Source organism: Cetorhinus maximus, chromosome 14, assembly GCF_964194155.1.
Source record: "Cetorhinus maximus chromosome 14, sCetMax3.hap1.1, whole genome shotgun sequence".
In the NCBI taxonomy this organism is placed as follows: Eukaryota; Metazoa; Chordata; class Chondrichthyes; order Lamniformes; family Cetorhinidae; genus Cetorhinus; species Cetorhinus maximus.
In genome coordinates this window covers 42,513,935-42,530,208 of record NC_135892.1, presented here as the reverse complement: position 1 = coordinate 42,530,208, position 16,274 = coordinate 42,513,935, and the positions used below count along the sequence as shown (strand labels likewise).

Genomic DNA, 16,274 nt, shown 5'->3' with positions numbered 1-16,274 from the left:
CTCTCCCCATTCAGTGGTCACTCTCCCCCTGCTCAGTACTCGCTCTCTCTCCCCTCGCTCCGCAGCCACTCTGTTTGTTCCCCACTCCCTGAAAATCCCCCTCCCCAACAGACTCACGCTGCTGTCGCGCTGTTTTTCAGGCCTCAGACTGAAGGAAGCTGCTCCTCCAATCAGAGACTGGTTCTCTCCCACCTTTGCTGATAGACTTACTAGTGATCCTATTAACAGCAAACACGGGAGAGAAATGGCCTGTGATTGGAGGAGCAGAAACTCTCAAAATCTTCCAATTTACTTACCGGCATTTTAAGCATATGGTCCACGGGACGGTTAGAAAGTCCTGGTGGGCCTCATCGTGGCCCGCGGGCTGCAGGTTGGATGAGCCTGCTTTAGTATATAAGATCCCATATCCCAGTTCAAAAATTCTGATAATCACATGATTGTGTGTTTAAAAATCAGAATGAGAAAGGTAACACTCAGTTAGACACCTTTTGAGTGTAGAGTAACTTTGAATACCATTGTGCAAACAAACCTGAGCAATAGGGGTCTCTTTCTAATAACTGATACTGCTGTTCATAGCATTGAAGACTGTTCACATAGCTATTTAATTAACGTCTCAGAAGGACATAGAACTTAATGTTAAATGGTCATGGGCTAACCGAGCTTGCTTAAACAAAAGCATTAGTTAGTTGTGTTCCATTTCTCATATCTATTTCTGTAAATAGCAGGGAATTTGTACACAAAACATGCATCTTCATCAGGATTGGCCAAATTGATTTGCCTTAGGTCTCTAAAGAAAGACCAAATTTTCACAGCCTGTTTAGGCCTATAATCTGCAACTCTCTAAATTGCTTGGATTAGCCCAGTAGTTTAATTACATACTTAGTCTAAGCAAAAGCACCCCCAATTGGGCAATAGTTTCACCTAAATTCCTACCCTATTTTGTAGAGTTGGCTCCAACAACACTCTTGCCATTAGAGGCAATACAGTGAACAACTTGACACTAGTAACATTAGTAGCAAAAAAACTTTCATTTTGTACCTCTGTTTCTGGGTCAGCTGATAAATACCTGTCATTGCCAACTCTGAGATTGGATGTTGCCATGAGCAGGCTGGCATCTGAGCCTGATGATACATGTCAACAATGTGATAGCTGACTAACACAATCAAATTTGCTGATGACACAAAGATAGGTAGGAAAGTAAGTTGTAAAAAGGACATAAGGAGGCTACAAACAGATATAGGTAGGTTAAGTGAGTGGGAAAAGATCTGGCAGATGGGCCAGAATCTTCAGGTCGGCGTGCATGTTAAGAAAATATCATATCGTTTATGGCCCATTTAAAGGAAAATTGTAACTTTTAGCCTGACCAACAGGGGACTCCAGCACACATTTATAAGGATCGATAAGCTCCATTTGCTTTAAATAAAATGACCTATCTGATGTGTCCTTTTACAAAAAAAATTAGAATCATAGAATGATACAGCTCAGAAGGAGATTATTTGACCCATTATACTTTTTTGAAAATGCCATCCCAATTAGATCCACTCCCCTGCTCTTACCCTGTAACCCTGCACATTTTTCCCTTTCAAGTAGTTATCCAACTCCTCTTTGAAAGTTACAGTTGAATCTTCTTTCACCAGATTATCGTAACCTACTATGTTAAAAAAAAGTTTCTTAATGTCATCTCTTGTTCCTTGGCCAATTATCATAAACCTGTACCCTCTGGTTGCCTCCTGTCACTGGAAACATTATTTACTCCATCAGAACCCATCATAATTTTGAACATCTGTGTTAATTCTGCCTTTAATCATCCCTATTCTATGCAAAACAACTCCAGTTACTTTATTCTTTCCATGTAACTGAAGCCTTTCACCTCTGGCATCATTTGAATTAATATCCTCTGCACCCTCTTTAAGGGCACCCTAAAGGGTGGTGGCTAGAAATGGATACAGTACTCTAGCTGGGGCCTACAAATTATTTATAAAGGCCTGACTTAATTTTCTTGCCTTTGTACTATATGCCTCTGTTTATAAAGCCTATATACATATAATTATATATGCCTTTTTAACAGCTAAAGTTGAAGTTCAGGGAATTGAAGGCAAATAGTGGACTGGTTAGGAAATTATCTGAGCAGCAGATGACAGAGATTTGGGATAATGGGCAGGTACACTAATTGGAAGGATGCTGCTTGTGGTGTGCAATATGGATCACTGTTGGGGCCTCAAATATTCACTGTATTCATTAATGACTTCTACAATGGGATAGAAAGCCACATATCCAAATTTGCTAATGACACAAAGATATGTGGTACTGTAAACAATGTAAAATTACAAAGAGACATTTTTAGATTAAATGGCTGGGCAAAATTATGGCAAATAGATTTCAAAGTAGGCAAAAATGAGGTCATCCACTTTGGATCTAAAAAGTAAAGAACAGGGTACTTTCTAAATGGTTAACAGATAGAAATAGCAGAGGTTCAAAAAGACTTGGGGGCCCAGATTCATTGATTGTTAAAATGTCATGAACAGGTGCAGAAAACAATCAAAAGGGTTAATGGGTTGCTGGACTTTATATCTAGAGGACTACAATACAAGGAGGTATAAGTCATGCTTCAGTTATAGAACGCCCTAGTTAGACCACACCTAGAATTCTATGGACGCCACACATTAGGAAGGATATATTGGCCTTGGAGAGAGTGCGGCATAGATTTGCTATAATGGTACCGAGCTCCAAAAGTTAAGCTACAAATAAAGATTAACGAACTGGAATTGTATTCCATTAAATTTAAAAGGTTAAGGTGTATTTTGATCAGTTTTCAAGATATTAAGGGGAACAGGTTAGGGATTATAGGACTGGGGGCATAACCCAAACATTAAAGCCAGACCTTTCAGGATGAAGTCAGGAAATGCTTCTTCATGCAAAGTAGAAGTTTGAAACTCTTCCACAAATGGTGATTGATGATAGATCAATTGTTGATTTTAAAATTGAAATTGATAGATTTTTGATAACCAAAGATGTTAAGAGATCTGGGACAATGATTTGGAGTTATGTCACAGATCAGCCATGACCTCATTGAATGGTGGGACAGCCTCAAGGGGCTAAATGGCCTATTCTTGTTACTTTGTTCCTAACAACCTTCTCAACTCGTCCTGCTACCTTCAAAGACCTGTGTATGTACAGCCACAGACCCCTCTGTTCCTACTTCCCCTTGAAAATTGCACCATTTAGTTTATATTGCCTCTTCTCATTCTTCAGAATTAATCACTTTACACTTCTGCACATTAAATTTCATCTGCTGTATGCCTGCCTATTTGAGCAATCTATCTATCTTCTGAAATCTGTTAATATCCTCCTCAATGTTTACTACATTTCCAACTTCCACAGCATGTGCAATCTTTGAAAGTCTGCCCTGAAAATGCAAATCCAGGTTATTAATATATCCTCAACACCAACCGGACTTACACCATTCTTGTTAAACATGAATCTCATTCTTAACATTTCCCTGATTTTGATATGTCAGTTCTTCCATTATTTAAATTACAGATGTACCAGCAATTAATGTTAATTTGATTCATTGAGAAATTCCAAGCATGGCCATATTAATAAATAATTGTTGATCTGTTTTTAACTTTTTTTCAGGAGCCCCAGAGGCATGGAGAGTTATGATGTCTCTCAAATCTGGTCTGTTGGCTGAAAGCACTTGGGCCCTGGACACTATCAACATCTTACTTTATGATGACAGCACTGTAGCCACATTTAACCTCTCCCAAGTAAGTGATTTTTCCTGTAATTAAGATGTTCTGGTATATAATTTTAAGGATCCTGTGATCAGAGACTGCCTGTTTCACTTAAAGTCTGATGTTTAGTATTACTGACTGTAGCATTACTTTCTTCTCCAGTTACATACCTATCTCTTTCATGTTCTGTGTTTCTTCTGCAATCGTTATAATTTGCAAGCTCTATCCTGCTGAAGGAATCAGAGAAATCAGATGAGCTGGTTGGGTTTTGCAGTAATGATTATTGCACAGTTTCCATTTTTTTTATTATCACATGATGTGGGCATCACTACCTTAATAGCCCGCATTTGTTTTCCATCCCTAATTGTCCTTGAGAAGGTGGTGATGAGCCGCTTTCTTGAACCGCTGCAGTCTATGTGGTGGTCCACAGTGTAGGTGCTGTTAAGGAAGTCAAGTGGTAGCATTGTTCATTCTCTTGTTAAGATGCTATGGTCAAACCAATAGGGGAACAAGGTGAAACAGCACAATACAACAATAAATGGGAAATATTATGCAGCCGTGGGGTTAATGTCATGATAATGGTAGTGCTGTAACATTAAGGCTGAATCAATTTTTTAATTGTTGAGAAGCTTTGGGACATTTAAACTCTTTACTTACGGAATGCAGCAGCTAGTGCTGTAAAAAGTGGGCGTGGTTTGTCTTCCCCCAACACTCCAGCGCTACGAAGAAGGGACTGGAGAAGCTGGGATTGGAAGTCCCGGCCAGAAATGCAGAGGCGTGGGGGACAAAAATAGGAACAGAGTGGCAATCCAACAGTAATTACCACTCCTCAGAAGATTCAGGCCAGAATAGTTATCAGGAAAAGCAAAACAGGCTGTAGTTTTTTTTTCTCTAGAAAAGAGAAAAACGAGGGGTGATCTTTTTCAGTCAAAATTATGAAGGATTTGATAGGGTCGACTAGAGAAAATGTTACCACCTGAAGGGGAAACCAAAAGTATGGGCCATAAATAGTCACCAATAACTCCAATAAGAAATTCAAGACAAACTTTTTTACCTAAGGAATGATTGGAATGTGGAACTTGTTACCAGAAGAAGTAGTTGAGGTTAATAGCATAGATGCATTTAGGGAGAGCTAGATAAACATATGAGGGAGAAACGAATAAAAAATATGTAGATGGGGTTAGATGAAGAGTGGTGGGAGGAGGCTCATGTACAACATTAATGCCAGCTTAGACCAGATGAGCCAAATGATCTGTTTCTGTGTTGTAGATTCCATGTATGTATGTATCTAATTCTTTTTTGAATGTGTTACCACAACCCTTTCAAGCATTAAACTCTAGATCTTAGCAGCTCATTGCTTAATAAAATTTCTTCTCTCCCTGCTCCAGTTCTTTTGCCAATTACCTTATACCTATTACCTCTGGTTTCTAACCCTCCTACCAGTGGAAATCTTTTCTCCCTCTTTAGTCTATCAAAACTTCTCATAATTTTGAACACCCATATTAAATCCCCCCCCTTAAACTTCTCTGCTCTAAGGAGAACAATCCCAGCTTCTCTAGTCTTTCTACGTAAATGAGGTCCCGCATTCTAGTAAATCTCTTCTGCATCTTCTCCAAGGCCTTTAATATCCTTCTTAAAGTGTGGTACTCAAAATTAGACACAATACTTCAGCTGAGGCCTTACCAATGATTTATAACGGTTTAGATAACTTCCTGGCTTTTGTACTGTCTATATATAAAGCCACAGATGCCAAATGCTTTTTCTTAAACAGTCTCCTCAACTTGTCCTATCACCTTTAACAATTTGTGTACATAAACATATAGTACAAAAACAGACCTTTTGGGTCCATATGTCTATGAACATAAACATCCAGGTCTTTCTATTTCTGCATTCCCTTTAAAATTGTACCATTAAGTTTACATTGCCTCACCTAAATCCTCCTTACAAAATGTATCACTTTGCTCTTCTGTGTTAAAAGCATCTGCCTTATGTCTGTCCATTTCAGTGGCCTGTCTTTATATCTTTCTCCTCATTATTTGCAACGTTTCCAAGTTGCATGTTAATTAGCAAAATCTGAAATTATGCTCTTTATATCCAAGTCTAGATCATTAATATACATCAAAAAGAGCAGTCTCCTCAATACTGACCCCCGTGGGACATCACTGTGTACTTCCCTCCAGTCCAAAAAAACAAACGTTCACCATGGTTCTCTGCTTTTAGTCCCTTCCTCAATTTTATATCCAAACTGTCAATGCCCCTTTAATCCCGTTTTGCTATTATATGGCACTTTATCAAATGCCTTTTGAAAGTCCAACATCAACAGCATTACCCTCATCCTTTAGCACTACCCCCCTATTTGGTCAAAGAACTCAATCAAGTTTGTCAGACTCAATTTGTCTTTGACATATCCATGATGGCTGTTATTTATGTTTTTTTCAAGTAACTATTTTGTTCCAAATTATTGCCTCTGAAAAATTCCCCACAACCGATGTCAGGCTGACTGGCCTATAATTGTCAGATTTATCATTCTCCCTTTTTTTGAACAGGGGTGTAAAATTTGCAATCCTGCAGTTCTCTGATATCACCCCCATACCCAAGGTGGGGGCTTGGAAAGTTGTGACCTGTACCTAGGATGAATCCCTTCTGGACGAGGTGTCTTTTTTGTGTGCAGCTAAATCTTAAGTACTTCCTGCTCATCTACTTCAAACCGTTCTAATTTCTCTACTACCTCTTCCTTTATTGTGGCATTGGCAACATCCTCCTCTTTAGTAATAACAGATGCAAAATATTCATTGAATACCTCAGTCATTCTCTGTGTCTCCGTAAGAAGATTTCCTTTTTGGTTCCTAATGGGCCCCACCTTTCCTTTGACCTACCCTTCTACTATTTATGTGTTGGTGAAAGACTTTAGTATTTCCTTTTATGTTGCCTACTAATCTTCTGGTCATTGAGCATGACAGTAGGCTGTCGCTCGTATGTTTTTATAGCAACAAGCTGGATTTTTATAATTTAAAATATCTGAATACTCAGTTCAGGAATCAATTAAATAATCACACTGAAGCTATTGCATTACAAACCCATTGTATTACTACTTGATATTATTTAAAATATTTTCCTTCACTCATGTTATCTCCAGACATTCTGGTCTGATTTGCTCCTACAGTCAGCAATGTCCATGGGGGAAGATGCTCTTTCAGTTGTCCTTCAAGCTCAAAAACACTGTCTGGTACATGAGCAGTTTTATAACACAGATAAAGGGAAATGCTGCACATGTTGGTAATTGGAAAAGTTCTTCTAACAGATCTGATGCAAAGTGACAAGCTGTGTTTTTCTTTTTTTAGATGCTGAGTGACACAGTTTGCATTTCCAGCATTTTATGTTTCTATTACAATTTAATACGGCCTCAACTATTAAACTAAAAGGGCATGCAGTTACTTCTGGAGATTATGCATCTGCAAACATTTAGATAAAAGTGCAAATGGTTATTAGAACTACTGAACAGACCTGTATGGGTTAATGAAGCAGTTTTGCACTAACAGCCTTTAAATATGTAAGAACATAAGAAATAGGAACAGGAGTAGACCATTCGGCCCCTCGAGCCTGCTCCGCCATTCAATAAGATCATAGCTGATGATCTTGTGTTTCTATTTCCACGTTCCACACATCTAACCACACTAACCTTTGATTCCCTTGCCTAATAAGAATCTATCTCTGCCTTAAAAATATTCAATGACCCCGCCTTCACCACCCTCTGAGGCAGAGGATTCCAAAGTCGCAAAACCCTCTGAGAGAAAAAATTTCACCTCATCTCTGTCCTAAAAGGGCAACCCCTAATTTTAAAACAGTGCCCCCTAGTTCTGAACTCACCCACAAGAGAAAACACCCTTTCGACTTCCAACTTGTCAAGGCCGTTCAGGATCTTGTATACTTCAATCAAATCACCCTTCAACCTTCTAAACTCCAAGACCAGCCTGTCTAACCTTTCCTCGAAAGACAACCCATTCATTCCCGGTATCAATCTAGTAAACCTCCTTTGAACCGCCTCTAATGCATTTACATCCTTCCTTAAATGAGGAGACCAAAACTGCGCACAATATTCGCGGTGCGGTCTCACCAATGCCCTGTATACCTGAAGCATAACATCCTTACTTTTATGTTCAATTCCTCTCATAATAAAGGATAGTATTCCATCAGGCTTCTTAATTACTTGCTATACTTGCATACTAACTTTTTGTGACTCATGTACTAGAACACCTAGATCTCTCTGCATCTCAGAATTATGTAGCAGTTCTCCATTTAAGTAATACCCTGCTTTTTTGTTCTTCAAGCCAAAGTGAACAACTTCACATTTTCCCACATTAAATTCCACTTGCCAGATCTTTGTCCACTCACTCAACCTACCTATATGCATCTGCTACCTCCTCATGTCCTCTTCACAACATATTTTCCTACCTATCTTTTGTGTCATCTGCAAGTTTAGCTACCATGTCTTCACTCCCCTCATCTAAGTCATTGATGTAAATTGTAAAAAGTTGAATCCCCAGTACAGACCCCTGTGGGACTCCACTCGTCACATCCTGCCAACCAGAAAAAGACCCATTTATTCATGTTCTCTGCTTTCTGCCAGCCAGCCAATCTTCTATCTATGCTAAATGTTACCCCCTACGCCATGCACTTTTATTTTCCGTAATAATCTTTGATGGGCACCTTATCAAATGCCTACTGGAAATCCAAGTACAGTACATCTACAGGCTCCCCTTTATCCACTGCACCTGTTACTCCTTCAAAAAACTCCAATAAATTAGTTAAACATGATTCTAACTATTTTCCAACTACTGGAAAACATGCAGTCGCAAGAAACATGGTAGTGAACCCTCACTAAAAACATTGTTCTTACCTACTGGCTGCTGTGGAAGTGGATGGTACAGATATATTGGCCAATTTTGTGGATTTTCTAATGATTATTAACAAGCCCCTCAAACCTTTTCTTCAAAGGTTACTTAAAGGTAATTGTGAAAAAAGTATACAATGTATTCTTGACCTGATGTGTTCTAAATTCTGTCAGTTTTTTTTGTTTGATATCAGCTCACAACCTCATGACTAGTTCTTTGCCAGGTGAACTTTACAAACTTCTATGAAATGCTTTTAGTTCAACTATGAAAGGCTAGTAATTTTATTTAAAATTGATGTTTTTTAAATATAGGTCCTGTATGCTGCTGGTATTAAGTTGTTATAACGAGTATTCTTCTGAGTCAACTTCTGAATTAATTCTGCTGCAGTGGTTTTCAAAATTTTATGTATGGAGCACCTCTTTAAATTTTGACACGCAGTAACCCTTTGGTTAATGTTATAGTTGCACTCCTGAAAAGTGCAACTTTATATGAAACAACTTTAAATGAATTAGGTTTTCCCATTACAATTGATGTAAAAGCTGAAGTTAGGTTCTGTAGGACCTTTCTCGTCAGAAAAAAAAATGTAAAACCTATACCCTGTAAGTTGAAATACTGTGCATTCCTAAATTCCTATACTTGCAAACAAAATAATTTTTAAAATAAAATAAATTTAAAAATGTAAAAGAAATATGCTAACACTTTCTACTTACCTCCCACTCTGACTCGCTCCCATTTTCTGACTCTTTCCCACTCATCGCTTCCCTCCCTGATCCTCCCACTCACCAACTCCCTCCCGCTCGCCGACTCTGCTGACCTCCTCTCACGTGTCACCTCTCTTGCTGGCCAACCCTCCTGCTTGCCACCTCTCCTGCTCACCACTTTGCTCTCCTGAATCATTGCTGTAAGCAAGGGCTCGGGAGAGGGGTGGCAAGAGGGAGGAAGTGAGAGGAGTTGCGAGTGAGAGGGTCAAGAAGGGAAGCGGTGAGTGGGAAGATCTGGGAGGCGATGAGCAGGAGGATCCAGGAGGGAAACTGTGAGCAGGAGACTCAGGGAGGGAAGTGTTGAGAAAAAGAAGCAGTGAGTGAGAAAGGCAGCAAGTGGAGAGAGTCAGTGAGTGAGAGAGAATCGGCGAGCGGAAGAGGCTGCTCCAAAATGATGCCAATAGGGTCACACGATGCTACATCAGCCCCGGCGCAAAACAGTGCTAAAGCAGAAATCCTGACACTAAGTGCATGAACTGATCTCTTATATCCAAGATGCTGATGCTGAATGAGGCAACTTAAAATGGGGACTTAACTGTATTCCTGTTCTAATTTCTGGAAGACTGTGTCAGCTACCCAAAAAAGTGCGATAACTGCAGAACTGAATAAAGCAATAAGATAATAGGCTACGAAAGTCAAAATGTATAGAAAGATAGAAGAATATGTGCAGAATAATCAAACCACTATACAGACTACACATAATATGCCTGGCCCAGTATATAAAGATAACATAAAATCTAATGACCTCATGAACACCCTAGGATCCCATAGCAGATCACAGGCTTATTTGAAAGCCTGTATTTAAAAATAAAATGTTGTTGATAAGTAAATTAAGTAACTAAAGAAAATATGCTTGGAATCTGAAATTAAATCCTTTCATTTCTATTCTTCTTACAGTTATCTGGTTTCCTGGAGCTTCTGGTAGAATATTTCAGAAGATGCTTGATAGAAATATTTGGAATTTTAAAAGAGTATGAGGTTGGAGATCCAGGCCAGAAAGCTCTCCTTGATCCAGGTGCATTTAAGAAAGATGGTGTTAACCATACTGAGGATGATATTGGGAAGGAGGAAGCTGAAGAAGAAGAACTTGATGATGATGATGATGATGATGATGATGACGACGATGATGATGATGATGATGACGATTGTGATGACAGTGACCAAGAGGAAGAGGAAGGTGGCCAGTCGGGAAGTGAAGACAGCCAAGCCAACTTTGCAGCAAATGATTCACAAGTTGGTGATGAAAAGCCAAAACAAGCCAGTAAATTTGATAGGCTGCCATTGAAGATTGTGAAGAAAAAAGATCTTTTTGTAGTTGATCGTACAAATAAACTTGGCCGAGTTCAGGAATTCGACAGTGGATTGCTCCATTGGAAAATTGGTGGAGGTGACACAACAGAGCACATTCAGACCCATTTTGAGAGCAAAATGGAAATGCTATCATGCAAGAGGGTGATGGGGTGTTTAAGTGGTCCAAGTAAAGAGAAAAATACAAAAGAACACGAGAACAATGAAAACATCAATGCAGAAGAGCAGCAAGAAAAGAGTATCACGGCCACGATAGATGATGTATTGTCAGCTCGGCCAGGAGCCCTACCAGAAGACCATTCCAATTGTTTAGCTTCTGAGACAGACAGCAGTAAATTTCTCTTTGGCATCCACCAAGCAAAAGCACACAGAAATATAAAATTATTGGAGGATGAGCCTTGCAGCCGTGATGAGACTCCATTGTGCACAATCTCTGACTGGCGGGACTCTTTGGCAAAGCGTTGTATTTGTGTGTCAAATATAGTTCGTAGCTTGTCTTTTGTGCCTGGGAATGACGCTGAAATGTCAAAGCACTCAGGCCTAATACTCATTTTGGGGAAGCTGATTTTGCTTCATCATGAACATCCAGAAAGAAAGCGAACACCGCGAACTTATGAGAAAGAGGAAGAAGAGGACGAAGGAGTAGCCTGCAACAAAGATGAATGGTGGTGGGATTGCCTTGAGGTTTTACGGGAGAACACCTTAGTTACATTAGCCAACATTTCTGGGCAGCTGGACCTGTCTGTATACCCAGAAAGCATTTGTTTGCCAATTTTGGATGGCTTGCTACACTGGATGGTATGCCCTTCAGCAGAAGCCCAGGATCCTTTCCCAACAGTGGGACTTAATTCAGTCCTGTCACCACAGAGACTTGTGTTGGAGACCTTGTGTAAACTCAGCATTCAGGACAATAATGTGGATCTCATCCTGGCAACTCCCCCTTTCAGCCGTCAGGAGAAACTATATGCTACTTTGGTTAGGTACGTGGGTGACCGGAGAATTTCAGTCTGCCGAGAAATGTCCGTTGCTCTGTTGTCGAACTTTGCCCAAGGGGACACTTTGGTGGCTAGAGCTATTGCTGTGCAAAAAGGAAGCATCAGCAACCTGATCGGCTTCCTTGAGGACGGCCTCACTGTGGCCCAACTTCAGCACAGTCAGCCTAATTTGATGCACATGCAGCCTCCGCCCATTGAGCCAACCAGTGTGCACATGATGTGTCGGGCAGCCAAGGCTTTGCTTGCCATGGCTAGAATAGAAGAGAACCGTTCAGAATTTGTTTTATATGAGGGTCGCTTGCTAGATATTTCTATATCATCTGTTCTGAACTCTATGGTTGCATCTGTCATTTGCGATACACTGTTCATGATTGGCCAGTTATGACAGAAGTGGGAAGCCAAGCATGTGTGAGTGGAGACAAGAGAGTTGCATTTGATTGGCTGTTTCTGTTATTTATCCAACAACAAAAATAATCTTTGCTCCTCTGCCCCATTTACGAAGGAAATTGGGCTTTAAAAAGTTAGTCAATTTGGTCAAATATAAGATGGAAATAAATATTTGCTGTCTATGTGTAAGTACTTTTTAAAACATTTTTTTAACCAAAGTTGCTGTCTAGTACAGTCGGGGTTATCTTTATCCCTAGATTCCCTTTGGATGTTTCTTTCATGTTTGTATGATATTTTTGGAAGCGAAAAAAGGTGAATTTTGAAATGTGGCAAACATTGTACAATTAAATATTCTTTACCACTTAAAAAAAGAAAAAGGTAAAAAAAAGCACCAGAATAATTTTGAAGTACATACACACCACAGAAAGCGCTGTGCAATAGAACTTAGTGATCTAGGTGTAGGGGATCAAAAAACAGGTGTGCATAGTCCAAACACAGAAGAAATTAAAATGCATTAGTCTAACAGCAAATAAACAGTTGATCTGGGTTTGGGGGGGGAGGTGGGAGAGAAAGCGATGATAAACACAAATTGCTTCCTCACATTACTGTCATATTCATACCTTCCTTACCTTCCACAGTATGACAGTCCTCAGCCATCTCTTAGTTCACTCAGTTCACCTTTTGATATTTTTTCCTACAGCCAAAGGGCTGTAATGTATATAGAAGTTGTACATTGCACATACCCTCAAACTATTTCTGTTGTGTTTGTTTCTTTTAGAATGAGGTTTACAGTTTTTCTTTCTCCATGATGTGGTAAGGTTTAAAGAAAGTGGTAGATTTTAATTATTTTTTTTATTATATATTTTGGCCATATCTCCAATGAGGGTGATGTACAAGTTTCTGTATGTATAAAGTTGTGCTCTATTTCAAGGAGAGCAGCTGATCACATTTTGCTTCATAATCAAGGTGTGGAAAAGGTTAAGTACAGGTAATGATCAGAAATTTAAAAAATGAAGAAACACAATTTCAGAAATTTTTCAGTGCGAATCGCATATTTGTATTTCAGATAATGTAGTTAAAAACTTGATGTAAATTCCTCCTTTTCCTCTGGCTTAATGAATATCATTTATTCAGTATAAAATCTTTATACTATATGTTCCACATGTTAAGAATAAATGTACATTAAATCTTAAGTGCTGTGATGATTGTTCTTGAACATTTTTTTTAAATGATGCAAGTGCTTTGAAGGGTTCCATCAGCACTGTCTGGAATTGAATCTTATGATGGAAAAATGTAACCATACTGCAGGAAAGATTAGTTGCCTAGGTCAAAAACTTATTTTCTGTTAATGCTGTAACTCCCTGCAGACCCTGATGCATCACTGATCCCAGAAAAAGGATATGCTAACTTTAAAATACAGATGTCATGGATGACCTAAAAGGAGATACATAGCAACACAGTAGACCTGTTCATCTGACCTTGTATTGTTTGAACTGTGGTGCAGCCTGTCTTTCAACTGTTTGTTTTTATTTTACCTGATGTACAGTTTTGAATTATTTATGGGCATTTTTAGTTTGCAGTGACTTGCATCAAGTTTTTCATTCAGAGATGCCTCATCTTTTTGCTGTATGAGTGCATATGTCACATGCCTGTGCATATGACAAAATAACATATTGATCCTTCATTTGATTGGAAGGTATTACCATGTAGTGGGACATTGGGCTGTTCAGCACCGTGCATATAGTGTATAAAATGTCCTGACATTCCATGGGGATGTGGGTTCGCTAACAAGTAGGGATTGTCAGGATTCATTTGTACTTGTCAAGCTTGACTATAATCAAATCTTAGTGAGTTGAACTTTGTATTACACAAGATTCCATTATGTAGGTTAGCAGTTTAAATATTCTTTTTAATGAACCACCAGGGTTCTGTTTCTCTCCCAGTTCTCTTCACAGAATTGATTGTTATGCTGCAGAAGGAGGCCATTTGGGCCACCGAATCTGCACCAGCTCTTCGAATGAGCAACTCACCTTGTGCCATTCTTCTGCCTTATTCCCATAAGCCTGCACATTCTTCCTTTTCAAATAACAGTCTAATTCCCTTTTGAATGCTTCAGTTGAACCTGCTTCCACCACACTCTCAGGCAGTGTATTCCTGACCCTAATCATTCCCTGGATGAAAAAGTTTTTCCTCATGTCACTTTGCTTCTTTTACTATTTTTTATAAATCTGTGCCATCTCATTCTCGATCCTTTCACGAATGGCTTCTCCCTATCTACTCTATCCAGACTCCTCATGATTTTGAATACCTCTATCAAATCTCCTCTCAGCCTTATTTTCTTTAAGGAAAACAGCCCTAACTTCTCCAATCTATCTTCAAACCTGAAGTTCCTCATCCCTGGAACCATTCTCGTGAATCTTTTCTGCAACCTCTCTAATGCCTTCACATCCTTCCTAAAATGCAACACCCAGAACTGGACACAGTACTCTAGCTGAGGCTGAATTAGTGATTTATACAAGTTCACCATAACCTCTTTGCTCTTGCACTCTATGCCCCTATTAATAAAGCCGAGCACACTGTATGCTTTATTAACCACCCGCTCAACCTGTCCTGCCACCTTCAATGACTTACGCACATATACACCCATGTCCCTCTGCTCCTGCACCCCCTTTAGAGCTGTACCCTTTATTTCATATTGTCTTTCCATGTTCTTCCTACCAAAATGAATCATTTCACGTTTCTTTGCATTGAACTTTGTCTGCCAGTTGACTGGCAATTCCACCAACTTGTCTATGTCCTTTTGAAGTTCTACACTGTCCTCCCCACAGTTCACAATGCTTCCAAGTTTTGTATCATCTGCAAACTTTGAAATTGTGCCCTGTTCACCAAGGTCTAGGTCATTAATATATATCAGGAAAAGCAAGGGTCCCCCAACACTGGCCCATGAGGAACAACACTACAGACCTTCCTCCAGCACAAAAAAAATCCATTAACCACTATTTTTTATTTCCTATCACTCAGCTAGTTTCATATCCATGTTGCTATTGTCCCTTTTATTCCATGAGCTATAGCTTTGCTCACAAGTCTGTTGTGCGGCACTGTATCAAATGCCTTCTGGAAGCCCATGTACACCATATCAACAGCATTACCCTCATCAACCCTCTCTGTTAGCTCTTTGAAAAATTCCTGTAGGTTAGTTAAACATGATTTTCCCTTAAGAAATCCACCCTGGCTTTCCTTAATTAAACCTTGACTGATGTTCTTGGCGGTCTTTTTATTGAAAGTTGAAGCACTAGGAGAATCTTTAAAACCACAGCATTTTCACAAAGGTAAACTAAAACAAATAAAAGCTTTCCAAAACTCTCTTACTCCAGGAACATTATAGTTTTAAGAACCACTTGGTCATAAGTGACTAAAGTAGCACTGCCCATTAAACCTTTAAAAAGGACACAAACCAGAAGAGATGCTCAAGCACTTCTACTTGTTTTTTAAATATGAAGCCTGTTTTGGTTGTGTCAAGTACTTGGATGAAGCAGGGAGAGTTTGAAGAATCAGATAACAAGCCATGTAAATTAATAAACTACTGCTGACATATTTATGCAGTGGCTTTTGTTGGTCAATGTTGTTTGTTTGGTACTGTGCTGGAGACCTCTAGCGGCAGCTCAAATGTAGTCCAAAAATCTCTTCAAGGAACTGAGTAAATGGCATTATAATGGTACTCATTAAGGGCCTGATTTGGTGCTTGTGTGGCTGAGTCCCATGTTGCACTGGAGTAGCAAAGTGTTATTTTTAACAATATTAACACTTCATATTGCCTTTTAATATCAGCATTTCATACTGTCTTTTTAATGTATAAATGCAGGACTGATGTAACATTTTATCAATATAGAGCAGGATATGAATCCTGCTTGATCTGGTTCAGATTATAGAGCCTGTAAATAAAAGTACTTTTGTAGCACAAAAAAGATGCATCTTAAAATTGTTTTATATTGAATCCGCAACATCCTCTCAAAATTGCTGCCCCCGTATCATCACTGTTTCTTTCCTCTTCTAAAGGCGGTGTCTCATATTGTAGTGCTGTTCACTAGTCAAGCGGCTCTGCAATATCTTCCAGTCTTCAAATGTGACTCTAGTCTGGGCGATGTCTTTCATCTGGCATCGGTGCTGAGCCAAGTCTGTCAGAATAGGACATGATTC

The 16,274-nt window shown here is 39.3% G+C and overlaps 1 protein-coding gene across 1 annotated transcript in view; it reads left to right on the top strand.

Annotated features, from left to right (window-relative positions):
• Nucleotides 1-16,030, top strand: part of LOC144689614 (AT-rich interactive domain-containing protein 1B-like) — a 198,522-nt gene extending 182,492 nt beyond the window's left edge. Inside the window, exons 15-16 of the mRNA XM_078556841.1 lie at nt 3,637-3,767; nt 10,285-16,030. Coding sequence (XP_078412967.1) covers nt 3,637-3,767; nt 10,285-12,075 — 1,922 coding nt within the window. The 3' untranslated portion in view covers nt 12,076-16,030. The remainder of the gene's footprint in view (nt 1-3,636; nt 3,768-10,284) is intronic.
• Nucleotides 16,031-16,274: the final 244 nt, after the last annotated feature.